This window comes from Pseudoliparis swirei, chromosome 18 (assembly GCF_029220125.1).
Source record: "Pseudoliparis swirei isolate HS2019 ecotype Mariana Trench chromosome 18, NWPU_hadal_v1, whole genome shotgun sequence".
Classification (NCBI taxonomy): Eukaryota; Metazoa; Chordata; class Actinopteri; order Perciformes; family Liparidae; genus Pseudoliparis; species Pseudoliparis swirei.
In genome coordinates, this window is record NC_079405.1 from 21,556,396 (window position 1) to 21,579,258 (window position 22,863).

General features: G+C 42.1%; 2 protein-coding genes and 1 long non-coding RNA gene across 4 annotated transcripts in view; all 3 read right to left on the reverse strand.

Annotated features, from left to right (window-relative positions):
* Positions 1-22,863, reverse strand: part of LOC130208251 (uncharacterized) — a 134,898-nt gene that overhangs the window by 24,843 nt on the left and 87,192 nt on the right. The window lies entirely within an intron of this gene.
* On the reverse strand, positions 12,606-16,321 carry LOC130208253 (uncharacterized). 2 transcript variants are annotated; one of them, XR_008834385.1, is made up of 7 exons: positions 15,991-16,321; positions 14,333-15,052; positions 14,154-14,225; positions 13,794-14,016; positions 13,203-13,465; positions 12,920-12,994; positions 12,606-12,811 (listed from the first exon to the last, which is right to left on the reverse strand). XR_008834385.1 is itself a non-coding variant. In XM_056437286.1 (6 exons), exons 1-3 carry the CDS (start codon positions 15,045-15,047, stop codon positions 13,958-13,960), a joined length of 912 nt encoding a protein of 303 aa, XP_056293261.1. In that variant the 5' UTR covers positions 15,048-15,170; the 3' UTR covers positions 12,606-12,811; positions 12,920-12,994; positions 13,203-13,465; positions 13,794-13,957. The 2 variants fall into 2 exon arrangements, 1 of the variants encoding a protein (XP_056293261.1); XM_056437286.1 differs by lacking the exon at positions 15,991-16,321 and having other exon boundaries at positions 14,154-14,231; positions 14,273-15,170.
* LOC130208260 (uncharacterized) lies at positions 18,620-19,598 on the reverse strand. The gene is made up of 3 exons (XR_008834394.1): positions 19,472-19,598; positions 18,958-19,028; positions 18,620-18,792 (listed from the first exon to the last, which is right to left on the reverse strand). It is a non-coding gene; the product is annotated as an uncharacterized LOC130208260 (long non-coding RNA).

Below are 22,863 nucleotides of genomic sequence, written 5' to 3' on the forward strand. Positions count from 1 at the left end.
CACTTTACTGGGTTCCGTCGGCCTCTCTGGTCTCATCAGGTGCTGACCCAGAGTTGTCATAGCATCCTGTAATGCTCTTAGGCTCTGTGTCTGCTGGGTTTGCGTCTGCACGAGCTGTGCTAGGGCGTCCTCCATAGCACTGCGGGACTCTCTGAGTACCTATTTTATACAGAATCTCTTGCGATAGATCGCCGTGCCCGCATCCTCCACCAAATGTGGCAACCCGCCAGACTTGGAGGTGAGATTCGGTATAAAATCAGGAGACTCAGAGACGTAGCGCAAAATAAAGTGTCTCTTAATAAAACGTATAGGAGAAGGGGGGAATGGGCATCTAACGGCAACAAAGGATTCTTCCGGTCGGGTCTTGATTATTGGTTGTGGGACTATAACCAAAAAAGACAAGACAGTTTACAGAAACAAAGATGTAGACACACCTACCTGAGCAGGTGAGCCACTATAATGTGTTTCATGTATCATCTATTTGTTTTTTTCATGTCAAGGTCATGAATTATATATAGTGAAGTGTTCATCGTTGCAACAGATTCAAGGCCAAAAACCCCAAAGACTATACAGGAACTCTTTATCTGGGTAACACATTTTTAAAAAACATTTAAAAACTTGAAGACTGTTGAAAACGACTCGGATAATGACCTGAGTTGAAGAAGTCGATCAGGTGTAATACGTTGTCCAGCTGCCTCCGTGGGGCCACCTGGCCGAACACAGCGATCCAGTGCTTCTTCAAGCACCGCAGGACATCGTGGAGAGTCCACGGCTTCAGGAACACGATCTGAGAGCAGCAGAGACATCACAGGCTCAACGTGGTCTGGACTCTGGAACATAGCGTTTAGGGACCAACAACTGTTCAACAACAAGTTCCCCCAGCTTAGCTACCCTATATAGGAGTCCATTTTTCACAGAGAAATGGGGGAAGGGGGTAACACTCACCCCTTCTGCAGGATTCCCCTCGATCACCGTCAGGTTCTGTCTGGCTTGTTCAAGGTTGGGGTCTTCCAACTGTGCGGTCCCAAACTGTCCTGGGCTTACAGCATTTTCCTCTTCGACCATGGGGAACTCAGAAAACACTTCGTTTGATGAGGCCTCAGTCGGTGGTGGGTCCTCCCTTGCTGGGGCCTCTGCTGGGGCCTGGGCTTCCTCGTCCGTTTGCTCTGCTGATGAACCAGTCGGGCTAGATGGCGCTGCACAGGCATGTAGCAATTTGGTATTCTGGGTGCTCCGAGGTCTGTTTTTTCGGTTTCTCCTGTTGCTCGTCATCCTGTCGGCCCACAAACGCCAGAATATGGGGCAGTCCCGACCAATCAGCATTGGCACCGGCAAATTTTCTACCACTCCCGCCATGACTTCGAAAGTTCCCCTTTTGGTCTGAACCTTAATGTGGCTGGTGGGATAATTCCGCGAATCCCCATGGACACAGGAGACTGGGATAGGGGGCCCCCGGGTGCCAGTTGTCAGCCCGGGTCGTAAGAGAGTGACAGCACTCCCCGAGTCCAGTAGGGCTTCTGCATCCTGGTCCCCTATTCTGACGGGAAGTTTTGGGGCCCTTGCGCCCTCATGGGCCCAGCAAGTGGTTAGGTAGCTGCCGGCCTTCTGTTGTGGATCTGATGAGCCTGCCGTCGGCATCAAGACGTCATTCACCGGACAATTCAAAGCTAAGTGGCCCTCTTGGCCACAGGTGAAGCACTTCCGGTCCGGATTCACGAGGGTCGACGCTGGGGGCGGGTCGGGCCTGTCCCACCTGTGGAATCTGGCGGTGTAGAGGTGGTGGAGTCTCTGGGCCCATAGTCCACCTTGGCTTGTTTCCCTCTTGCCGACTGCTCCGCATCAGCTCCACTGTGACCTGGTGGTTTTCCAATACGTCAACTAGATCATCCACCGTCTTTGGGCTGCTTTGGGAGGCATGTAGTTTGGCATCCCTGGGTAGTGCTCTAACACAATGGTCCATCACAACTCGGTCCAGGGCTGAAGGTCCAGCTCCCGTGGTTAACCAACTGCGTGTCAGTCTCATCAGGGTTGCAACCTGTGGCCGTACAGGAGCAGTAGCGTCATATGACCAGGAGTGGAACTGTTGGGCCCTGGTCTGGAGGTTGTGTCCATAATGGGCTAAGATGGTGGCTTTTAACACGTCATAATTATTTACTTCGGAGGGGCCGAGGTCCCGACAGGCCTTTGTGCATCACCTGTTAAAAACGGGCTAGTATCCCTGCCCACTCTGCTGGAGGCCACCTCTCTCTCTCTGCCGTTCTCTCAAAACCCTTAGGTAGGCTTCAATGTCATCATCGCCGTCTGCTTGGTGAGCACTTTACTGGGTTCCGTCGGCCTCTCTGGTCTCATCAGGTGCTGACCCAGAGTTGTCATAGCATCCTGTAATGCTCTTAGGCTCTGTGTCTGCTGGGTTTGCGTCTGCACGAGCTGTGCTAGGGCGTCCTCCATAGCACTGCGGGACTCTCTGAGTACCTATTTTATACAGAATCTCTTGCGATAGATCGCCGTGCCCGCATCCTCCACCAAATGTGGCAACCCGGGGGACTTGGAGGTGAGATTCGGTATAAAATCAGGAGACTCAGAGACGTAGCGCAAAATAAAGTGTCTCTTAATAAAACGTATAGGAGAAGGGGGGAATGGGCATCTAACGGCAACAAAGGATTCTTCCCGGTCGGGGTCTTTGGTCTCACACCTGGTGTGAGACGGTTCCGATCTCCTGTACGGGCAGAGCAGAGGAGAGAGGTGAGAGGGTCCAGTTACCTCCGGTCTGTTGCGGCTCCTCTCCTGAGGTTCCAACGTTCCTTCTTCTCTCCTGTTCAGGCAGCTCTCCCCTGATGCCTTCCAGTGGAGGGTAGATATAGTCTGTGTCTCATCAGCTGATGGGCTGCAGGTGTGACCACTCCCATGTGCCAATTGGCTGTAGCACCTGCACTGGGAAGTACGCCCCGTGGATCACTTCCCCCAACCTGAGCTTTGGGATCCGCGTCCTGGGCCTTGTCTGTTCTGCTTTTCCCCCTGGTCTGCCACAATATATACATGCATATATACATAAGTACATGCATAAATACATACATATATAAATATATACATAAATACATCCATAAATATATAAATACATCCATAAATATATAAATACATGCATGAATACATACATAAATATATACATAAATACATACATATGTAAATAAATATATACATAAATATATACATAAATAAATATATTCATAAATATATACAAATGTAAATAAATACATAAATACAACCATAAACACATGCATGCATACATACATGTGTTGTATGCATGTATACCTACATACATGCATTTATACATGGATGCATACATGCATGTATTTATGATATTATGGAATGTGCTGTTAAGTATTCCCACCGTGATGGAAAATGGCCAAACACCCGTCCCCATTGACCCTCGGCTCACCTTCCACAGGGAGGCCACTTCCTCTTCCTGTTCCCTGTCGACTGCGTGGCCGGGCTGGTGTGTGTGTGTGTGTGCTGCGGGGGATGGAGGCCGCGTCTGGACTGTCTACTCTGGTCCTCCAGGTCGTTCTTGCTGAGCGCGTTCACTCCGCTCAGGAGGGCCTTGCTGCAGAGGTTCTTATCGTTGCATAGGATGATAGCATACTCTGGGTACAGACTCTGGTACTGCAGGCAGCACAGCAGCACCCGGTCATCGTTGTTCTCGACATTCTGACCGCCTGGTGATGAGGAGGAGCAGAGAGAGAGAGAGAGAGAGAGAGAGAGACAAGAGTGACATGTCTAATGCAGTGCAGTGGTAGCTTGTGCATCAGGGTGTCTCAGATTAAAAGATGAAGAACACGAGATGGAGCTTTCTAGTGTATTTCAAGATATTTCACTAATTGTTTCTATGCTCGTAAACAATGTTTCTGCTAAATATCCTTCATCACACCTCTTTTTGAGGAGAACCACTGTTGAAGATAGAAATCATCTGATCAATATAATGTACAGCTACGATGTGGGTTGGACTCACAACAGGAGATGAATAAAGTGTATTTAATCTAACCTCGTGAGTATTGGGCATTATTGCGCGTTACTCACGGGAGGCTGCAGTACACATCTCAACCACCGCACCACGCTCAATGACATACTTCCAAAACACTGACTTTAACGCAACTAAAAGAAATCACTTAAACTCACAATCATTTTGAAGTAAATAGATTATTCTATTCTGCTTCTTTTATCCGTGATAAGTGCTCATTTCTTTGCCGGCAATTCTCTGTGACTTTGACAGGGCTCTCAAGTTTTGAAAACAGGCAAGCGTGAGATTTCCATCAGCACCCGATACAGCTGACCGTTGCGCGCGCCGGCATCGAGCCGAAAAAAGTTGTTGACGGGGGGGGGGGGGGGGGGGGGGGATGGACTCTGCGTCTGCAGGCATTCTCTTTCCGGGTTCATTACAAGAAGGGTTGTTGCAACGTTGTTCCGGATGCGCTGTCCCGCGCACCACCTCCATCACAAGTAGGTAATGTGTGTGTGGCTGTCGCCAAGTCCCACTGGGCTGATCTACCCAGTTCGCTAAAGGACATTGAAGAGGCTCAGCAGACTGACCCCTTGTGCCAAGAGCTTAGTCTGACTATTTGCCAGCCCACACCCGGCCGCATTCACTATCAACTACAACAGGGAGTGTTATACCGTGGCGTACCTTCCAAGTACGGAGGTTTTAACTACCAGTTAGTCGTTCCGGCTGTACTTTCACCAGAGTTTCTGGCCTACTTCCACGATAGCCCCTTTGGAGGGCATCTAGGACGGATAAAGACGCTCCTAAAGATCCTCGAGGTGGCGTGGTGGCCAACAGTCCGCAAGGATGTTTGGGGCCATATCCGGGTCTGTCAGACGTGTCAGCAATACAAAGGCACGAACAAAAAGCCCGCTGGTCAGCTCCAAACGACTGCGGTCAAACAACCGGGCGAAATGATCGGTGTTGACTTCATGGGGCCCTTTCCGCTCAGCAAGGCACGGAATTCAGTCTTGATGGTAGTGGTGGACTATGGTAGTAAATGGGTCGAGCTGTTCGCTCTTCGGGATGCCAAGACTCCAAAGGTCTGTCAGATTTTGAAAAATGAAATTTTCACCCGCTGGGGAGTACCGGCGTACCTGGTCTCTGATCGGGGACCCCAATTTACAAGCCAGCTAATGTCTAGCCTGTGTGAGAGCTGGGGAGTGGCGCAAAAGCTCACTACGGCATACCACCCTCAGACCAATCTGACAGAGAGGGTCAATAGGACCCTGAAGACCATGATTGCCTCATTTGTAGGTGACCACCATCAAGATTGGGACCGGTGGTTGCCTGAGTTCCGGTTGGCTATCAACACAGCGGTACATGAGACCACTGGCGTGACTCCTGCCATGTTGGCCCTGGGCCGCGAAGTTAAAGGCCCGCTAGAGCGTCTGGTGCACCAGACCCCTACACCCAACACATCCACATACCACACATTACACACACACTCACTGATGCTAAAAGAGGTCGAAAGACATGTTGGTGTGGCCAAAGCCAGACAAGCCAGGTACTATAATGCACGCCGTAGAGATGTACACTTTGGCGGCGGCGACCTGGTTTGGATTAGGTCGCACCCACAGTCTAAAGCCTCAGACAACTTCTCTGCCAAGTTTGCACCCAGATGGTCAGGACCTGCTAGGGTAGAGAAGAAGTTAGGTCCTATAAACTACCGTGTTCAATGGTTGACTGGTAAAATGAAGGCGGACAATGTAAATGTGGTTGACATGAAGCCCTACTATGGCCCTGATAAGCCGCTGGCTGGGGGGGGGGGGGGAATGTAATGATCACATAGTTTGGCCTGTGTGTACGGCACCGGTAAAGGGTAAACTTTTCACTCGTTTATTTTTCCTTTATGTATATGTGCCGTATCAGTGTTTTTATCAGGGGCCTCAAGTGAGCTTGGGTTTAGTTAGGATAATGTGTTTTGTATTATAATTGTAATTATTATTATTGTTGTCACGGTCTATAAAAGGTGACGAGGGGGAAGTGACGCGAGGGGTTTTTGTTTGGGAGCGCGCTGACAGGCTCCGGTGTTGGGAGCGGCTCAGGACGGCAGCAAACCCGCGGCTACTTCGATTGTGGATTTATGCCAACGGGCGGGATCTTTACTGAGAAGACTGCGCAGGAACACTGTCAACTGAGCCAGCACCGACCGGACTAGGGTGACGTAGCGCGGGGAGTGAACGCGGCGCCTCGTCACGTTTCCGCCTGTTCGGCCCGCTGTTCGCCGGCTTTTTTTGGGGGGGGGGGCGTGCAGTCGTTTACTTTTGTTTTGCGGAACTGCAAAGACTTTGGGGACTGTCGAGATCCGGGGATTATACTTTGTTTTGAGTGGGTTTGATTGTTTGCAGTGTGTGTTCATGTTGGAAGCTTGCTGATGCATTGAATCTTATTTAATATAATAATATTTGAGTTCATGCATTTCGACTGTGTGTTTTTCTTTTACCACCGTTTGAGCAGACACTTAACACCATTATTCGCAGATCCGCCCATTTCCTTCTTTTGCGTATTGTACCTTTTCCCCTTGATTGATTTATAAGTGTGAATTGTTACAGCATCACTGCAGCCCACTGCTCCTTAATAACTAAGGATGGGTTAAATGCAGAGAACTAATTTCCCCTTGAGGATTAATAAAGTATATATCTTATCTTATCTATCTAAACAGAGCCGTACATTATTGAGTAAATAATTTGAGTTCGTAATATTTTGTCTGTCTCCTCTCCTCTTCTTATTCTCTTTTCCAGGTGAAGACTTCTCTAACGAGCTTCCCTGGTCTTCCTCATCTTCCTCGTCTCTTCCCTCCTCTCCTTCCCTCCTCACCTCCCCCTTTCCTCCTCTCTTCCTCACCCTGAATCCCCCCTGAACCCCGTCATCGCACCTGGCCGCCTGCGTCTGGAGGTCGCCGCGCCTCATTACCATGACGACCAGCTGCAGGTCAAAGTCTTCTGGAAGTGGCCTCACCTGGGTGGGTTGGCAAGAACACTCACACACACACTGACACACACAACACTGACACACACTCACACACGTGCAGACGCTGGAGACGCAGAGGTTGTAAAGACGTTCATCTTCAGAGAGAAAGAACTCTTCCAGAAACAACCGAGTTAATGTAAAGAGAAAGATGAAGAGAATAGAGAGAATAGGAGAGAGATGAAGAGAATAGAGAGAATAGGAGAGAGACTTTACGTCATATTCATGTTCTTCTTCCTCTCAGGCCGACAGAGACTTCCTGGTCCGTACCTCTTACGCTGGCGACCTCACTCCTGCAGCATGAACGTCACCGACACAGAGAAAACAACCACGCTGCAGGTACCACTGACTGTGTGTGTATCTGTGTGTGTGCGTGTGTGAAGTTGTGTATATGTGTCTCGTATTTCTATGTGAGCTTTGTTGTGTGTACGTGTCGATCAGAGATCAGATTACATCAGCATAACTCAGTTCCCCGGCTGAATTATATATATATATATATATTAGTGCTGTGAAAAATAACGCGTTAACGCGTCATGATTAAATTACAGGATTAATTAGTTAATTTTTTTTACCGCATGCGCAGAATGAGCTTCCAATACGTCTGCTGTTGGTCGTCTCTACAGCAGCGTGTCATTTTGTCTCTAAAAAAAGTAACTTGCACTTGCACCCCCCCCCCCCCCCCCGCGCACACTGGTGAGCAAGTTTTGTGCACCCCTGTGTATAAATGTATATATCCGTCTTTTGTTATAAATCTTTATGTTCTCACAAAAATATACCGAGAATATCGGTAATATGTGATTAATCATGATTAATCCACAGAAACCTGTGATTAACCTGATTAAAATTTGTAATCGTTTCACAGCCCTAATATATATATATACACACATATATACATTACATATATAATTCACATATATACATTACATATATTTAATTCACATATATACATTACATATATTTAATTTATATAATTTATATATACATATATTTATTCATATATATATATAAAATAAAAGAATGAGGTCGAGTTAATGAGTATATTTTAAGGGAGCCTTGTAATATGTCATGGTTTGATTCTCTCTCTCTCTCTCTCTCTCAGAGCACCCATCACACCATCACAGGCCTGTTGTTTTCCTGTAAGTACCGGGTCTCCGTGATGATGGAGGCTGACCAGGGGTCAGAGGTCGTTGCCTGGGTCACGACCCCGACTTGCTCCTCCGTGAGGGTCCGAGGAGGCAGAGCGCTGAGCTGCGGTGCTGAGGGGAAGACTCAAAGACTCAAAGACTCAAAGACCTAAAGCCCTCCACCGTGGGAGCTGAACCTTCTCTTCTCCAAGGGTTCTGATGAAGTGACTGGTTGGTTTGTGGCAGAGCGCCCCCTGGCAGGCAGAAGGGTGGTACTGCGCCCTGAACGACTGTCGGCTGACTTTCGACTCCTCAACGGCACCGTGCTCATGAACCTCCGCTGGAGGCAGGCCCGGGGTGGGTAATCGGGAGAATCGGGAGAGTTCCCGGTGGGCTGCTTCACTTCTGGGCCGGTCGAGAATTGTATTTGTTGACATTTGTCACATTAGTCCATCTTCTCTTAAAGTAAGCTACATACGTTCAGCATTCTGACACCACAGCCTCTACATGGGTTGTACCATGCGAGGAAGTTCACCCCTCCCAAATAATAGAGTTGGTTCAGTCCATTATGGAACCCAACCAACTCAATTTGGGAGAGGAGAACTTCACCCCTCCAAAATAGAGTTGGTTCGGTCCTTAGCCGTCTTTTCCAAAAAGTTTTCTCAGCTACGGATAGCTGGGAGGATGGACGGGAGGAAGAGGGCAGGAGGGGCTGAAAAAGCCAGGTTGAAAAAAAGAAAGGCATTGGAGGAGGATGCTGCCAAATGTGCCAAGCTTACAGATTTATTTTCAAGAGGACAAACACAAATGGCAACTGGTAAAGAGAGACAAAGGCCTAATGATTAGCAACATAACTATTCGGCTAACGTTGTAGCCTTGTTTAATATCATTGTAGCGTTGTCAACCTATTCCCAAGCAAAATATTAAATTGAATTAAAATATTAGCCTTTTTATATCACCCAAAATATGGCGATCCATAGACTTTGCAAATATTATGCAAATATTGATATATACTATTGATATTGATATTGAAGTATGCAGTAATATCACTCTTAATTTTTCTTTGTAGCTTCGGAGCAGCAGATAAGACAAAAGTTATATATTCTAAGAAAGAGCAGGACAGTACTTGATGAACCAATATGGATTGTTTGCTCATTAGTGTGTGTAGTAAAGGAGTAAATCACCACTATATAATACTCATGCAGAAAAATGATAATGACCATGACAATGACCATGCCAATGACGGCTCCCATGAGGTCTCACTCCAACAAATCTGGCCTACTGCCTAATCTGAGTCTGACACCCCTGCTACGCCCTTCTGCCTTTTTTAATGTTGTGCATATTTTTTGTTAACTTCTCATCTTAAGTGGATTATTATTGTTGTATTTAACCGTTACATTATTTGTTGGACCATGGTATTAATAAAAGAACTACAGGATAGTAAGAGCTGAACTGTTGCTTCATTTATCCAATTTCCACTACCATGAAAAAAGTGGGCTGGTCTTGAGCCTGAGATTCCCGGGCTGAAAAGTGGCCCCACTCCGGCCCTGGCTGGAGGATATCCCATCATGCACCAGGCCTGGCGGCCGTAGAAGGGTTCCGGTTCACTTGGACCCTGCAGCCATCGGGGGCCACGGAAGGGCCCGAAGACACACTCACCTCCCAGACACAGACCATCGCCCCGGTGAGACAGGGACGCCTCCAGAGAGAGAGAGAGTGTGTGTGTGTGGGTGTCTGTGCGTGTGTGTGTGTCTGTGTGTCTGTGTGTGTGTGTGTGTCTCTGTGTGTCTGTGTGTCTGTGTGTGTGTGTGTGTGTGTGAGTGTGTGTGTGTGTGTGCACCGCTGCTGTGATTTTTGAAATGTCCCCAGTGTGGGAAAAATAAAGGAATATCATATATCATACACATCATAATGCATGTACGCAGATTAAAACACATACCGAGTATGTTAATAATGCACTATAGACAGTGTCAACAAATTTTTCTGCCATCTGCTTCCTAGTGAATGGTGTGCTTCAACTGCATCTTCCTATAAGTTAAATTTGTCCTTAAATCATACATATATATTTCACTGCTATTCTTAAAAGTGACATTATAGTAGACGGCCTGCGTGTTACCACCCCAGTGTATATGAACTCGTCACAAACATTTTAGAAGGAAATAACAAAAAGAAGGAGGTTTTTCTGGCCGTTCTTCAACCGCCAGCTTCCCAGTGATCCTGGAGGCCTCCGTCGGCCCCCGCTCGCCACACATCTGCTGGCTCTCTTGGCTCCCTGGCTTCTCCAGCATTTCTGTCAATAGTGAACTTATTATTAACACGTGAACATCTGGTACAATAACACATGACTCGTTTTATCCTTATTTTTGTCCTAAGAACCCCAAGATGACAAGTGAGAAAAAAGATGATGGTGATCCAGTTTCTAAGTCTGCTCTAAATAGTGTTCTCAGCTGCATTAATGACTTCTTTAATTATACGTGTATGTGTGTGGGTGTGTATATATATATATATATATATATATATTCTAACAAGAAGATGTCTCCGGAGAGAGCGAGAGATTTGAGAAAGGAACTTTTGTAAACATCTATCCAAAAGAAACTGCAAACAAAAACTACGCTGTATAGTCTAAATATCTTGAACCTCCTCTGACCTTGCCCCGTATGATCATTACATCGAGGTCACAGAGCTGAGCGTCCAGTTACACGTGATAAAAAGTACAACCGGATGTTACGCAGGTCGCTCTCAGGAGAACATTTTTAACAGATTGGAATATGCTACACGCGGACTAGTATAGTTGCGTAAAATAATACACACAATAGTTATATTTAATTATTTATTATTTTCCATCACCACAGCATCATTTCTTAATGAAAGCTCTTGCTTCCCCCATGGTGTCCAGAAGGCGTCCGTCTACTACATGGTAGGCAACCTCATGAATGAACATTAGGGAGGGAGAAGTGGTTAGAAGACAACAGTTGTTCTTGGTTACCCGGAGAAGAGCTTTGTCCCTCTGCAGCCTCTCCTCCAGGCTGCCTTGTGGAAGATCCAACAGCTTGCAACTCCTCCTCTTCATCACACATAGTTACACAAGTTATTACTGCCACCAGCACGCCAAAGAATAGCAACAAAAGAACGATGCCGTGTTGCTGCTGGCTGTTCATCCACTGCAAGTCCACTAAAGGTGTTTTTATGAGTTATCGTTTTCCAGATCAATGTAATGCAAATGCAAGTCAGGGGGCTTTAAAGGCACAACCTGCCTGAACTTCAAGGACTGACACAACAAATAATTAAACTACCGAGTCACATCATATTTGGAAAAATACCAGTACTTTCTCTCGCAAAAAAACAAGTGAAAACCGTTGATGTTGCTTGAAGTACAGTCTCAGGCTCTTTAAACTGATTTAAACTAAATGACTGTTATCAAACCTTAGTTTAAATCCAAAACCGTATTCTGCACCAAATAAGAAAAGTTCTGCTAAAATGCCAAAATACAGTAACAGTATATATATATTCTATATCCTACTCAAAACAATGCTAGCTAGCTAACAACGACATTTGAGTGTCTCGAAAAGCGCTATAAATTCCCAGTATTATTATTATTATGACCATCTGGGTTACTCTTTATTTATTATAAGTATTATTTACCCGTCAACTCTTTTAATTTATTATTAATATCTTTGATTTAGAGATATGTCAATTGCTTGATTCAAACCGGCGGCTTGGTCACGTGACGCGTTTCATAATGATAAATTAACCAAAAATACCATACAAATTGCCCAGAGATGATGGTCTAGCGCTTAGTACGCGCGCTCACATCTCACGTGGACCACGCGGGGGCAAGACGTGGATAGTGGGAACTCACTGACAGCCAATGAAATTGCAGTATTATCTACGCTGTCCAATGTCCTGAAAAGCCACGTTTGGACGCGGGTTCGAGACTCAGTTGGGCTGTTTATCAAGAAAAGTGTTTCCTACTTTGCTATTTTTGGAGTGTCACTTTATCCCAGTGGCAGACAGATTATATCAGTACTTGACTTATTTATTTATAACCTATATGGAACATATTAGTTTTCTTCTCATAAACATTTGAATTGCAATTACTTAAATTAAATGTCTTGACTGTTCACTATAATGAGTCACATATTAATGACACATGTAGACATTAGTCCATGAAATATATTTATTCACAACAGGGACAGTAAATATTGAACACACAGGTCATAGTGCAAGGTCACACAAACAATAAAAACAGTAAAACAAATATAATTTATATAATAAAAGAATGTAATTATTAAAATAAGAAAAGATATATACATGACAAAACACTGCTCATCTCTCTTATTTGCTCTTGTCAACGGCCCATCTGTTTTTCCCGTCTCATAGAAGGCAGACGCCTGGAACTCTCTCCACGACATCTCCTTCTCCATGCACTGGTCTCTGTACAGGGAAAGTACTTTGGCAGGACAATAAACGTATTCCCTGCTACCCCAGGGAACCCGGTGTGAATGTGAGGACTGTTTGGGCCCTGCTTCAGTCCCATCCCACAGAAGCAACCCATAGCTTCCAGCTCGTCTTCATCAGATCCTCTGCTGCTGTGAACAGGTCCACTGGCTGACGTCATGGTGGCAGCCAGGAAGCTGTGGAGGAGGACCGGTGGGGGCGGCTATTGGCCTGGGGAATGGCTCACCTGGTCAGATGAGAATAAAGATGAAATGAGTATGATTTTAGGTGTGACTTTATTTCATCTTTTTAAAATGTACACAACTAAATAAAATAAAAGCATTAAAATACTGACTTTGCCCTCTCTGTAGAGTTGGCAGTTGACCGGGCTCTGCAGACGTCTCAGGAGAAGTCAGGAGCGCCTCTGACACTAGAGAACATTGAACATGTTATTATTATTATTGTTGACAAGATGAAGCCAGAATGTAACATGACATCTACGCTGTAGTTGGTGAAACTCAGCGAGCTGCACCAGTATCTAGTATACAACCATGAAGTTTTAAAGAATAAACAACGGCTTTGATGTACACTACTCGTGTATATGTGTCGGATGCAAATAAAGGTAAAGTACTACACACCAGGAAGTGTGACAGTCGGCTCTGCTGACGGGTGACGTGCTGATTCTGGCATCAGACACACGAGCTCCTGGGGAATGGGCTCGGGTCTCTTCACAGATGGAGATACAGGGCTGCGAGAGAGAAGGATCAAATAACAAGAATCACTTCTTGCACAGTGGACTCAGGACAGATCATGTTTCAGTGAATGTGCACAATGTTGATACATTTACCATCTCCTGGTGGACCCTGAGCCTTGGCTGGTGCTGACTGTGTAGCAGATGGTACTGCAACGGAAAAACCTTTGTTTGTTATTTATACTTTGACAGTACACAAAAACTGCTGTTAGTAAAGGCAGAAAGTATCTTTACTTCACCTGCTTTGTTCAGCCAAATCCAATCAGACTGTTTCTAACATGATTACGTACAGAGTATATTTCATTCATAAACATGTGTTCATGTTGCAATGGGTTAATATTCAGGAGCCAGTCATCACTATATCACCTAGGCAGGGGAAGCACCTTGACTTCAAACACACAGCAAACACATGCCAACAGGTGTTAGGAGCACAGCAGTTTCTTTTCATGCACATCAGAAAACAAAGACGGATACGTACCCTCATCAGGACCGGAGTCCATTCATCGTCACGAGGACAACAGGTGGAACACCAAAAGACAAACACGACCAGAACACGGTCGGTCGACACCAGACGAGTCCTGCTTCATGTGGGAGAGGAACTCATGGTCCCAGTTGTGTCGGTCGGCGGCACGGTGCTCTGGGTTAAAGACCTCTTTCTCGTAGTCTGGCAGATGAGGAGGATGACGAAGATGCAGAAACAGCTATAAAACACACACAAAACAATATCAAATATGCTGAATAGAATACAGGATTAATAGCAAATCGTCTGAACTGTAAACGATTGTGAATCTTCAGGGAGGGGAAACAAATAAATAAAAGAGAACACATGTATACTCACAGCTCTGCACATGTTGCTTTGAAGGAGAGATGCTCAGCATCATCCTCTCCAGCTCTTCATCTTCATCCATCACTGTGATGCAAACAAACAAGTTAGAAAGAAAGAAAGAAAGATCTTCTTGCATTTGCGCTTGTATGACTTGCATGTAGATCCCTGACAAGACAAGACACCAGACTCACCAATGGCTTCAGCAGGAGCATGTGAGGCGTGTGACATCACAGGTGAGGTGTGTGACATCAGAGGGGTGACAGTGGGTGGCTGCAGCTTCTTCTTGAGGTAGAGTTGTAGCTTATGCATCTTTGTGCCTGCAGTGCAGTTCTTCTTCTTCAGGATGAAGGATGCATAGCCGTCCTCCCTGCTCTCCCAGACCTCTCGCCAGGTGCTGTAGGCACAAGTCCCAAAACCCACCAGCTGGTCATCCTCCGATGCTGCTGCTGTCATAACTGGCTTGTGTTCCTCATAGTTGAGGAGAGACTGGATTTCTCGAAACATGAGGGAATAGTTGATAAAGGACAGGAGGCTGTCCTTGTTGTGCCCCGCTGCCATGAACACTCCTGCAGCTTCCTCTCCTTGCTGGTTCCTGATGAGGTAGATGGTGTATCCAATGTCATTCTCCAGAAGCCAGCGGAAGGACTTCCCCTTGTACTTCCCAAACTGCAGGATGTAATCTCCAGACACCTCGGTTGTATCTGAAGGGTCTCCTCCTCTCTGGCGGACCACAGTCAGTGCGTTCTGCCTGACCAGCTCCTCCCTGACAGCTGCAGACTTGTCCTGCAGAGACGGGTTGTCTTTCAGGACTTTGGCTGCATCGCTCGGATCCTGGCGGAGAAATCCCCGTGGTCCCTTACGGAATGAAACTGCCATTCTCCCAGGGTAAAACACATGTCTGCTCATCTCTCCTGTTATGAAAAAGAGTAGAGTATATTAGTAAGTATATTAATACGCTATAGACAGGCATTGTTTCCATACAATATAGTTTCTGAACCTTAAGTCCTTTGTTGAGGCACACTATTTACATGTCAGTGGCAGGCAGGCAGGCAGGCAGGCTACCCCCCCCCCCCCCATGCCCTGAACATCTAGTGGAAAAGTACATGGAGGTGAACTCCCCCCCCCCCCCCCCCCAGTCGTGTGACTCAAGTAACAATGAAGTGTGAAGGGTCTTATCAAGAAAGGATCTCCATTCCCTTGTGACCGTCCCAAAAGACCTGCATCAGATTATGAGTATACTTTTATATAAACACCTTATCACATTCTGCTGTTCTCTGTTTTAACAGTGGTGGAGAAAGTATACAGAACTTCTACTTCAGTAAAAATAGAAATATTAATACCACCACATGGTAGTCCTGCATTCCAAAATAAATACAAGTAAAAGTTACAATTACTCACTGCTATGTTTTAATATGCTGCTGGTAGTTTAATCTATAATTACACCTTTATTAGTTGAGTGTAATACATGTGGAGCAGTTAATATATGTGATATGTTAAAGTAAAGTTCATCAGTAACGTTAACCGAGGAGAAGTGCGCGTTTAGTGAAGTTACGGGAGTCAATAAAAAGAGAAACACCGTGACTCCCTGTTTAGTTTACCGTTCCTTCACAGCGTGTATGTAACGTAATATCCACAGTAACGTCATATCCACGTTATTGATATGGTCATTCCGACAGCATTATTTATTTAAATGATGTCGCGTTAACTTCCCGTTTCAACAGCGCAAGAAAGTCACATACACGGAGAAACCAAACTGAAAACCACAACCAACTTTACAGCGCGAACAAGAGACTGTCAAGACTAATTATCATTACATGTTAGTTCATTGTAATAAGTTAGAACGACTTACTGTTTGACGTAATGGTGGAGAGCTCCAGAGAGCCGAGTTCAGTAAAGTTAGAAAGATATTCACAGATTCGGACTTCCCGGCTCAATAGCTCTCAAACGACACGGAGTTAAAACACAAAAAACACCTCTCTGTGACCGGAGTGATGTCGACAACAAGCTACAACCTTAATTTTACCAAAAAAAGCCGGTCTTCGAGATCGATAAATAACGTTGGTCTCAATGTGCGATCAGCTGTGAGACCTAAGCCCAGGGACCGTCTGCAAAAAGCAATCCAGGAAAAACATATTCCAAAAATATTCAATAGCTCCACTGAAAGATTGTCTAGGCTGACACCACTGATACCGTACGTCAAATGGCCACCCTGTGTTGTACTACAGCTGTTATTTTGGAAAAAAACTCATCTTAAATAATTATTATGAATTATATTTCATAATTTATGGAAACAATCTTCAATAGCGTCACTGTTATCAAGTGTAGAGTGAAATCATTCAATATATACGTCAATGGGCTCCACATGAGTGGACTACACCTCGTACTTTGAAGAAAAAAGATTTGGAATAGTTTTTATGAATATTTTGTCATAATTTATGGAAACAATTTTCAATAGCTTCACTTTTATCAAGTGTAGAGTGAAATCATTCAATATCTACATCAATGGGCTCCACATCAGTGGACTACATCTTTTATTTTGAAGAAAAACGATTTAGAATAATTATTATGAATATTTTGTCATAATTTATGGAAACAATTTTCAATATCTTCACTGTTATCAAGTGTAGAGTGAAATCATTCAACATCTACATCAATGGGCTCCACATCAGTGGGCTACACCTCGTACTTTGAAGAAAAAAGATTTGGAATAATTTTTATGAATATTTTGTCATAATTTATGGAAACAATTTTCAATAGCTTCACTATTATCAAGTGTAGAGTGAAATCATTCAACATCTACATCAATGGGCTCCACATCAGGGGACTACACCTCTCATTTTGAAGAAAAAAGATTTGGAATAATTTTTATGAATATTTTGTCATAATTTATGGAAACAATCTTCAATAGCGTCACTGTTATCAAGTCTAGAGTGAAATCATTCAATATCTACGTCAATGGGCTCCACATCAGTGGACTACACCTCGTACTTTGAAGAAATGTGTTTTTGAATAATTATTATGAATATCTTGTCATAATTTATGGAAACAATCTTCAATAGCTTCACTGTTATCAAGTGTAGAGTGAAATCATTCAATATCTACGTCAATGGGCTCCACATCAGTGGACTACACCTCTTATTTTGAAGATAAAAGATTTGGAATAATTTTTATGAATATTTTGTCATAATTTATGGAAACAATCTTCAATAGCTTCACTGTTATCAAGTGTAGAGTGAAATCATTCAATATCTACGTCAATGGGCTCCACATCAGTGGACTACACCTTTTATTTTGAAGAAAAAAGATTTGGAATAATTTTTATGAATAATTTGTCATAATTTATGGAAACAATTTTCAATAGCTTCACTGTTATCAAGTGTAGAGTGAAATCATTCAATTTATACATCAATGGGCTCCACATCAGTGGACTACACCTCTTACTTTGAAGAAATGTGTTTTTGAATAATTATTATGAATATTTTGTCATAATTTATGGAAACAATCTTCAATAGCTTCACTGTTATCAAGTGTAGAGTGAAATCATTCAATATCTACGTCAATGGGCTCCACATCAGTGGACTACACCTCTTATTTTGAAGAAAAAAGATTTCGAATAATTATTATGAATATTTTGTCATAATTTATGGAAACAATTTTCAATAGCTTCAGTTATCAAGTGTAGGGTATATTCATTCAACATCTACATCAATGGGCTCCACATGAGTGTACTACACCTGTTATTTTGAAGAAATATGATTATGAATAATTATGAATTATTTAAAATATTTTATGGAGACAATATTCAATATATCCACTGTAGTAAAGTGTAGGCTGTCAACATTTCCTACATCAATTGCTTCTCTTTTGTTGTACTAGATCAGCTATATTGATGATGTGCTTTTGCATAATTTTAAATAAAATTATATTTAACCACCAATCCTGTGTTGGTAAAACTACAATACTTTCTTCAGAAGATCTCTTTTAATCATCTCAGTTTTGTTTTTAGGACAAAGTGTAGTGGCACCATTTTCTCGTCAGTCACCAGGATATCTATTGATTATGAAAAACCAATGTGTATTTAAGATTGTTTGTTCAATTTGGATTATTTTGAACCGAAATGTGTTTAGCATTGATACAATGTAAAACGGTGTCCTATTTGCTTTCCAGAAACCAGCATATTGGTTAAGGAGCACTTTCATGATTTGTAATACATACTCAAACAAAAAATATATCTTATATTCACTAATTGCTTCTTCTGAGAAAACATGTAACCCAGTGGTCATTACTTAAAGTCTGTTAATATCAGTGATTTGGTCAAATTAGTGCAATTGTAAACCTATTCTTCGTACTTTATATGTCTTGAATTAAAAAGTACCACACACATTATAATAAGAGCCATCATAGTAGTCAAGTAGTTCCCCCATTTAATCTTTATGAACGATCAGATACCAATGTATACATGACTGGTTTGGCTTGAACAACATTTAACTGGATAAACTTGAAGTCAACAAGTTTATCCGACAAAGTCAGACATACATATTCCTAAGTGTTCAGTTACACAACACACAATACCAATGTTGTTTGGTATTTGTGCTTCTGTCATCCCAAGGCACTGCGTGTGAAACCATCTTGAGCAAGTTCCACACTGAATCTACATGGGGATAAATAAATTAAACATATTTAAAAAATGGAAAATTTAGGAAACATGTTATGCATACAAGTTAACAATACTTGATTACTAATGTTATTCCTTGAAACTCACTCCAGGTTATCTACAGATTATCCACAACTCAGATTGTCTAAAAACAAGTCTCACCCAAACAGCATCAACATCAGTTTTGGGCAGGTCCTCAATTCCACAGAAGGAACAGAGCTCATCCTTTGAAACTAGAAATAAAGTTACAAGTTACAAGTTACAAGTCTTTTATTGTCAGATGCACAGAATGACACAGGGTCAGACTGGGCACTGAAATTCTTAGGACAAGGCACCACACAACAACTACCATAGCATAACATAGCAAACATAATATAACATAACATGACATACACTCTGTACAAGTACTCTGAACATAATTTACATGTAATAACATATAATGACCTTACTAAATATACCAACCTATACATATAATACTAACATATATACATATAACATATACTACACATATGGTGACATATAATAAACTAAACTACAGACAAATGGGAGTAGCAGGTAGTGCAATAGACAGTATGTAAGTGTAGGTACAAGCAGTGATTTGAAAGTGACAGTGTATGTAAAGTAATACATGTATATTAATGTCAATTATGTATTAAGTCAAACAAATATTGATTACCTATTTTTTTTTAAACCTGATTGTTTTAGAATGTCTTCAGCCTCGTCTCTTCTTAGCTTTTCAATAGATTGTTTAGATGAGTTGATGCGAAAATGCTGAGGAATCTTTGGAAGTTCCATCACCGTCATCTCGGCCATCTGTCAGTTGGCAAAACAACACACCTTGTCTGAATTTACATAGTAAAACAGCATATTGTTTAATCTATCAGAAAGACAAAAGGTTGCGTTAAATAACCTGCATGACAAAGATCCCACAACTGCTGCCATCTTTCTGGCAGCTGTGGGATATCTGGCCCGGCTGCCACTTGATGTTAACCCAGTCCTCCTTTCCAAGTCTGTTCCGGCGCATTTTGAAATACTGTCTGCAGGATGAAAGGAAAATAATTTTGGTTTACATTTGCACTTACTCTATGGCCTTACTAAAGATGTGAATAACATTATATATTTCCCATAATCTAATTAATATTACCCACATCTTTGGCCAGCCTTTCTGGAGTCGTCAACTTCATTTAACCCTTGCAGAGGATCAACCACAAATATGCGGTTTAACCCTTGTGTTGCCTGCCTTCGGGTCATTTTGACCCGAATCAATATTACACCCTCCCCCCGCCTTCGGATTAATTTGACCCCATTCAATGTTTAATGTCGGTGTTCTTTCGGTAGTCAACAAACAAACATAAAGTGCCTCACACTTAAACTTGGAAAACAATATTAATTCTAATAATTTTCTGGAGGTTTTAATTGCTGGCGTCAAATTGAACCCAAAGGGTAAAATATGTTAGTAAATATAAAGGTAACAGGAGGGTGAAACATTGACTCGGGTCAAAATGACCCATAGGCGGGGGGAGGGTGTAATATTGATTCGGGTCAAAATGACCCGAAGGCAACACAAGGGTTAAAAGGGCATGGAAATACTGTTAAAAGAAATATAGTGTTAAAGCATGCCATATTTTAAACGTACCAACAACAGCAACAATAATAACATAATACATTTTATTTATGTAAAACCTAAATGAATGAGCAACATTGGAAGTATATTTATTGTACACAAGATAATCACAACTGTGAGTAAATAAAGAAACAAACCACGCTAAATAGGCATATTTTAACATTTTACTTGAAAGTACTGAATATTAGTCTGAAAATAAGTTCCACAATATGGGGTCATACTCAATCAAAGAAAACTCAAATTGTTAGAGTAGCAGTGGGGACTACCAACGGGATCCTGTTGGATGATTCAAGTGCTTTGATTGGACAATAATCATATATATATTTTTCATTAAGGTAGGGATGACTACCATGAAGACATTTAAAACTAAAAGAACAGTCTGAAAATCAATCCACATGCTACAGATGTGCATGTACACAATGCAGCTACATTAGATACAAATATACAATCTCATTGTCTCTTCATTTATTAATGACAATTTATGAAAAATTACATTCACGTGAAATAAAACTTGTATTTAACATTAAATTAGATTGAGTTATATTGACTTGATTGTATGTTGTTATAAATATTTAAAGCAATTTTAAGATTGATAACCTTAAAATACACTCACAACAATGAGCCATACATGAATGCTGTAAAGGCACATTGTACCACATGACCAGCTGCATACTCACCACAAGCTTCCAGTGCACATTACTTATGTTGACAAATCCAATGGCTCCATCATAGTCATCAAATGTGACCTGACAACATGCGTAAAAATGGAAAAATAATTGTATTTTGCTGCAAAACTCAAGTAGAATGTACCCAGTATGCATTATGTATTTTTCCTCCAACGGAACAACCAAAAAACTAAAGCTGCTTTTTCAAATGGATTGTTTCAAAACAACTTGATGTTAAGATTTATAATAATAATATAATTACGCACCTTTTTTAACCCTTGCCTGGCCATTTGCTCTCTCGTGCCGTACAAGATTAAACCCATGGTATAATGATTCATGAGGTATAGCCGGCCAGGTGTAGTACACTTATGTGGAGCCCATTGATGGAGGAAATTAATGGTTTCATCCTACACTTGATAACAGTGAAGCTATTGAAGATTGTTTCCATAAATTCTGACAAAATATTCATAATAATTATTCAAAATCTTTTTTCTTCAAAGTAAGAGGTGTAGTCCATTCATGTGGAGATCATTGATGTAGATGTTGAATGATTTCACTCTACACTTGATAACAGTGACGCTATTGAAGATTGTTTCCATAAATTCTGACAAAATATTCATAATAATTATTCAAAATCTTTTTTCTTCAAAGTAAGAGGTGTAGTCCATTCATGTGGAGATCATTGATGTAGATGTTGAATGATTTCACTCTACACTTGATAACAGTGACGCTATTGAAGATTGTTTCCATAAATTCTGACAAAATATTCATAATAATTATTCCAACTCTTTTTTCTTCAAAGTACGAGGTGTAGTCCACTGATGTGGAGCCCATTGATGTAGATGTTGAATGATTTCACTCTACACTTGATAATAGTGAAGCTATTGAAAATTGTTTCCATAAATTATGACAAAAATATTCATAAAAATTATTCCAACTCTTTTTTCTTCAAAGTACGAGGTGTAGTCCACTGATGTGGAGCCCATTGATGTAGATGTTGAATGATTTCACTCTACACTTGATAATAGTGAAGCTATTGAAGATTGTTTCCATAAATGATATCAAAATATTCATAATAATTATTCCAAATCTTTTTTCTTCAAAATAAAAGGTGTAGTCCACTTATGTGGAGCCCATTGATGTAGATGTTGAATGATTTCACTCTACACTTGATAATAGTGAAGCTATTGAAAATTGTTTCCATAAATTATGACAAAATATTCATAAAAATTATTCCAAATCTTTTTTCTTCAAAGTACGAGGTGTAGTCCACTGATGTGGAGCCCATTGATGTAGATATTGAATGATTTCACTCTACACTTGATAAAAGTGAAGCTATTGAAAATTGTTTCCATAAATGACAAAATATTCATAAAAATTATTCCAAATCTTTTTTCTTCAAAGTACGAGGTGTAGTCCACTCATGTGGAGCCCATTGACGTATATATTGAATGATTTCACTCTACACTTGATAACAGTGACGCTATTGAAGATTGTTTCCATAAATTATGAAATATAATTCATAATAATTATTTAAGATGAGTTTTTTTCCAAAATAACAGCTGTAGTACAACACAGGGTGGCCATTTGACGTACGGTATCAGTGGTGTCAGCCTAGACAATCTTTCAGTGGAGCTATTGAATATTTTTGGAATATGTTTTTCCTGGATTGCTTTTTGCAGACGGTCCCTGGGCTTAGGTCTCACAGCTGATCGCACATTGAGACCAACGTTATTTATCGATCTCGAAGACCGGCTTTTTTTGGTAAAATGAAGGTTG

Excerpts from the sequence above, each read along its gene's own strand:
- LOC130208253 (XM_056437286.1), bottom strand. The coding sequence starts at position 15,047 with ATGAGCAGACATGTGTTTTACCCTGGGAGAATGGCAGTTTCATTCCGT. Across the intron at positions 14,232-14,272 it reads GTCATACAAGCGCAAATGCA|TCACAGTGATGGATGAAGAT; the intron begins AGAAGATCTTTC and ends TGTTTGTTTGCA. Across the intron at positions 14,017-14,153 it reads AAAGCAACATGTGCAGAGCT|CTGTTTCTGCATCTTCGTCA; the intron begins GTGAGTATACAT and ends TGTGTTTTATAG.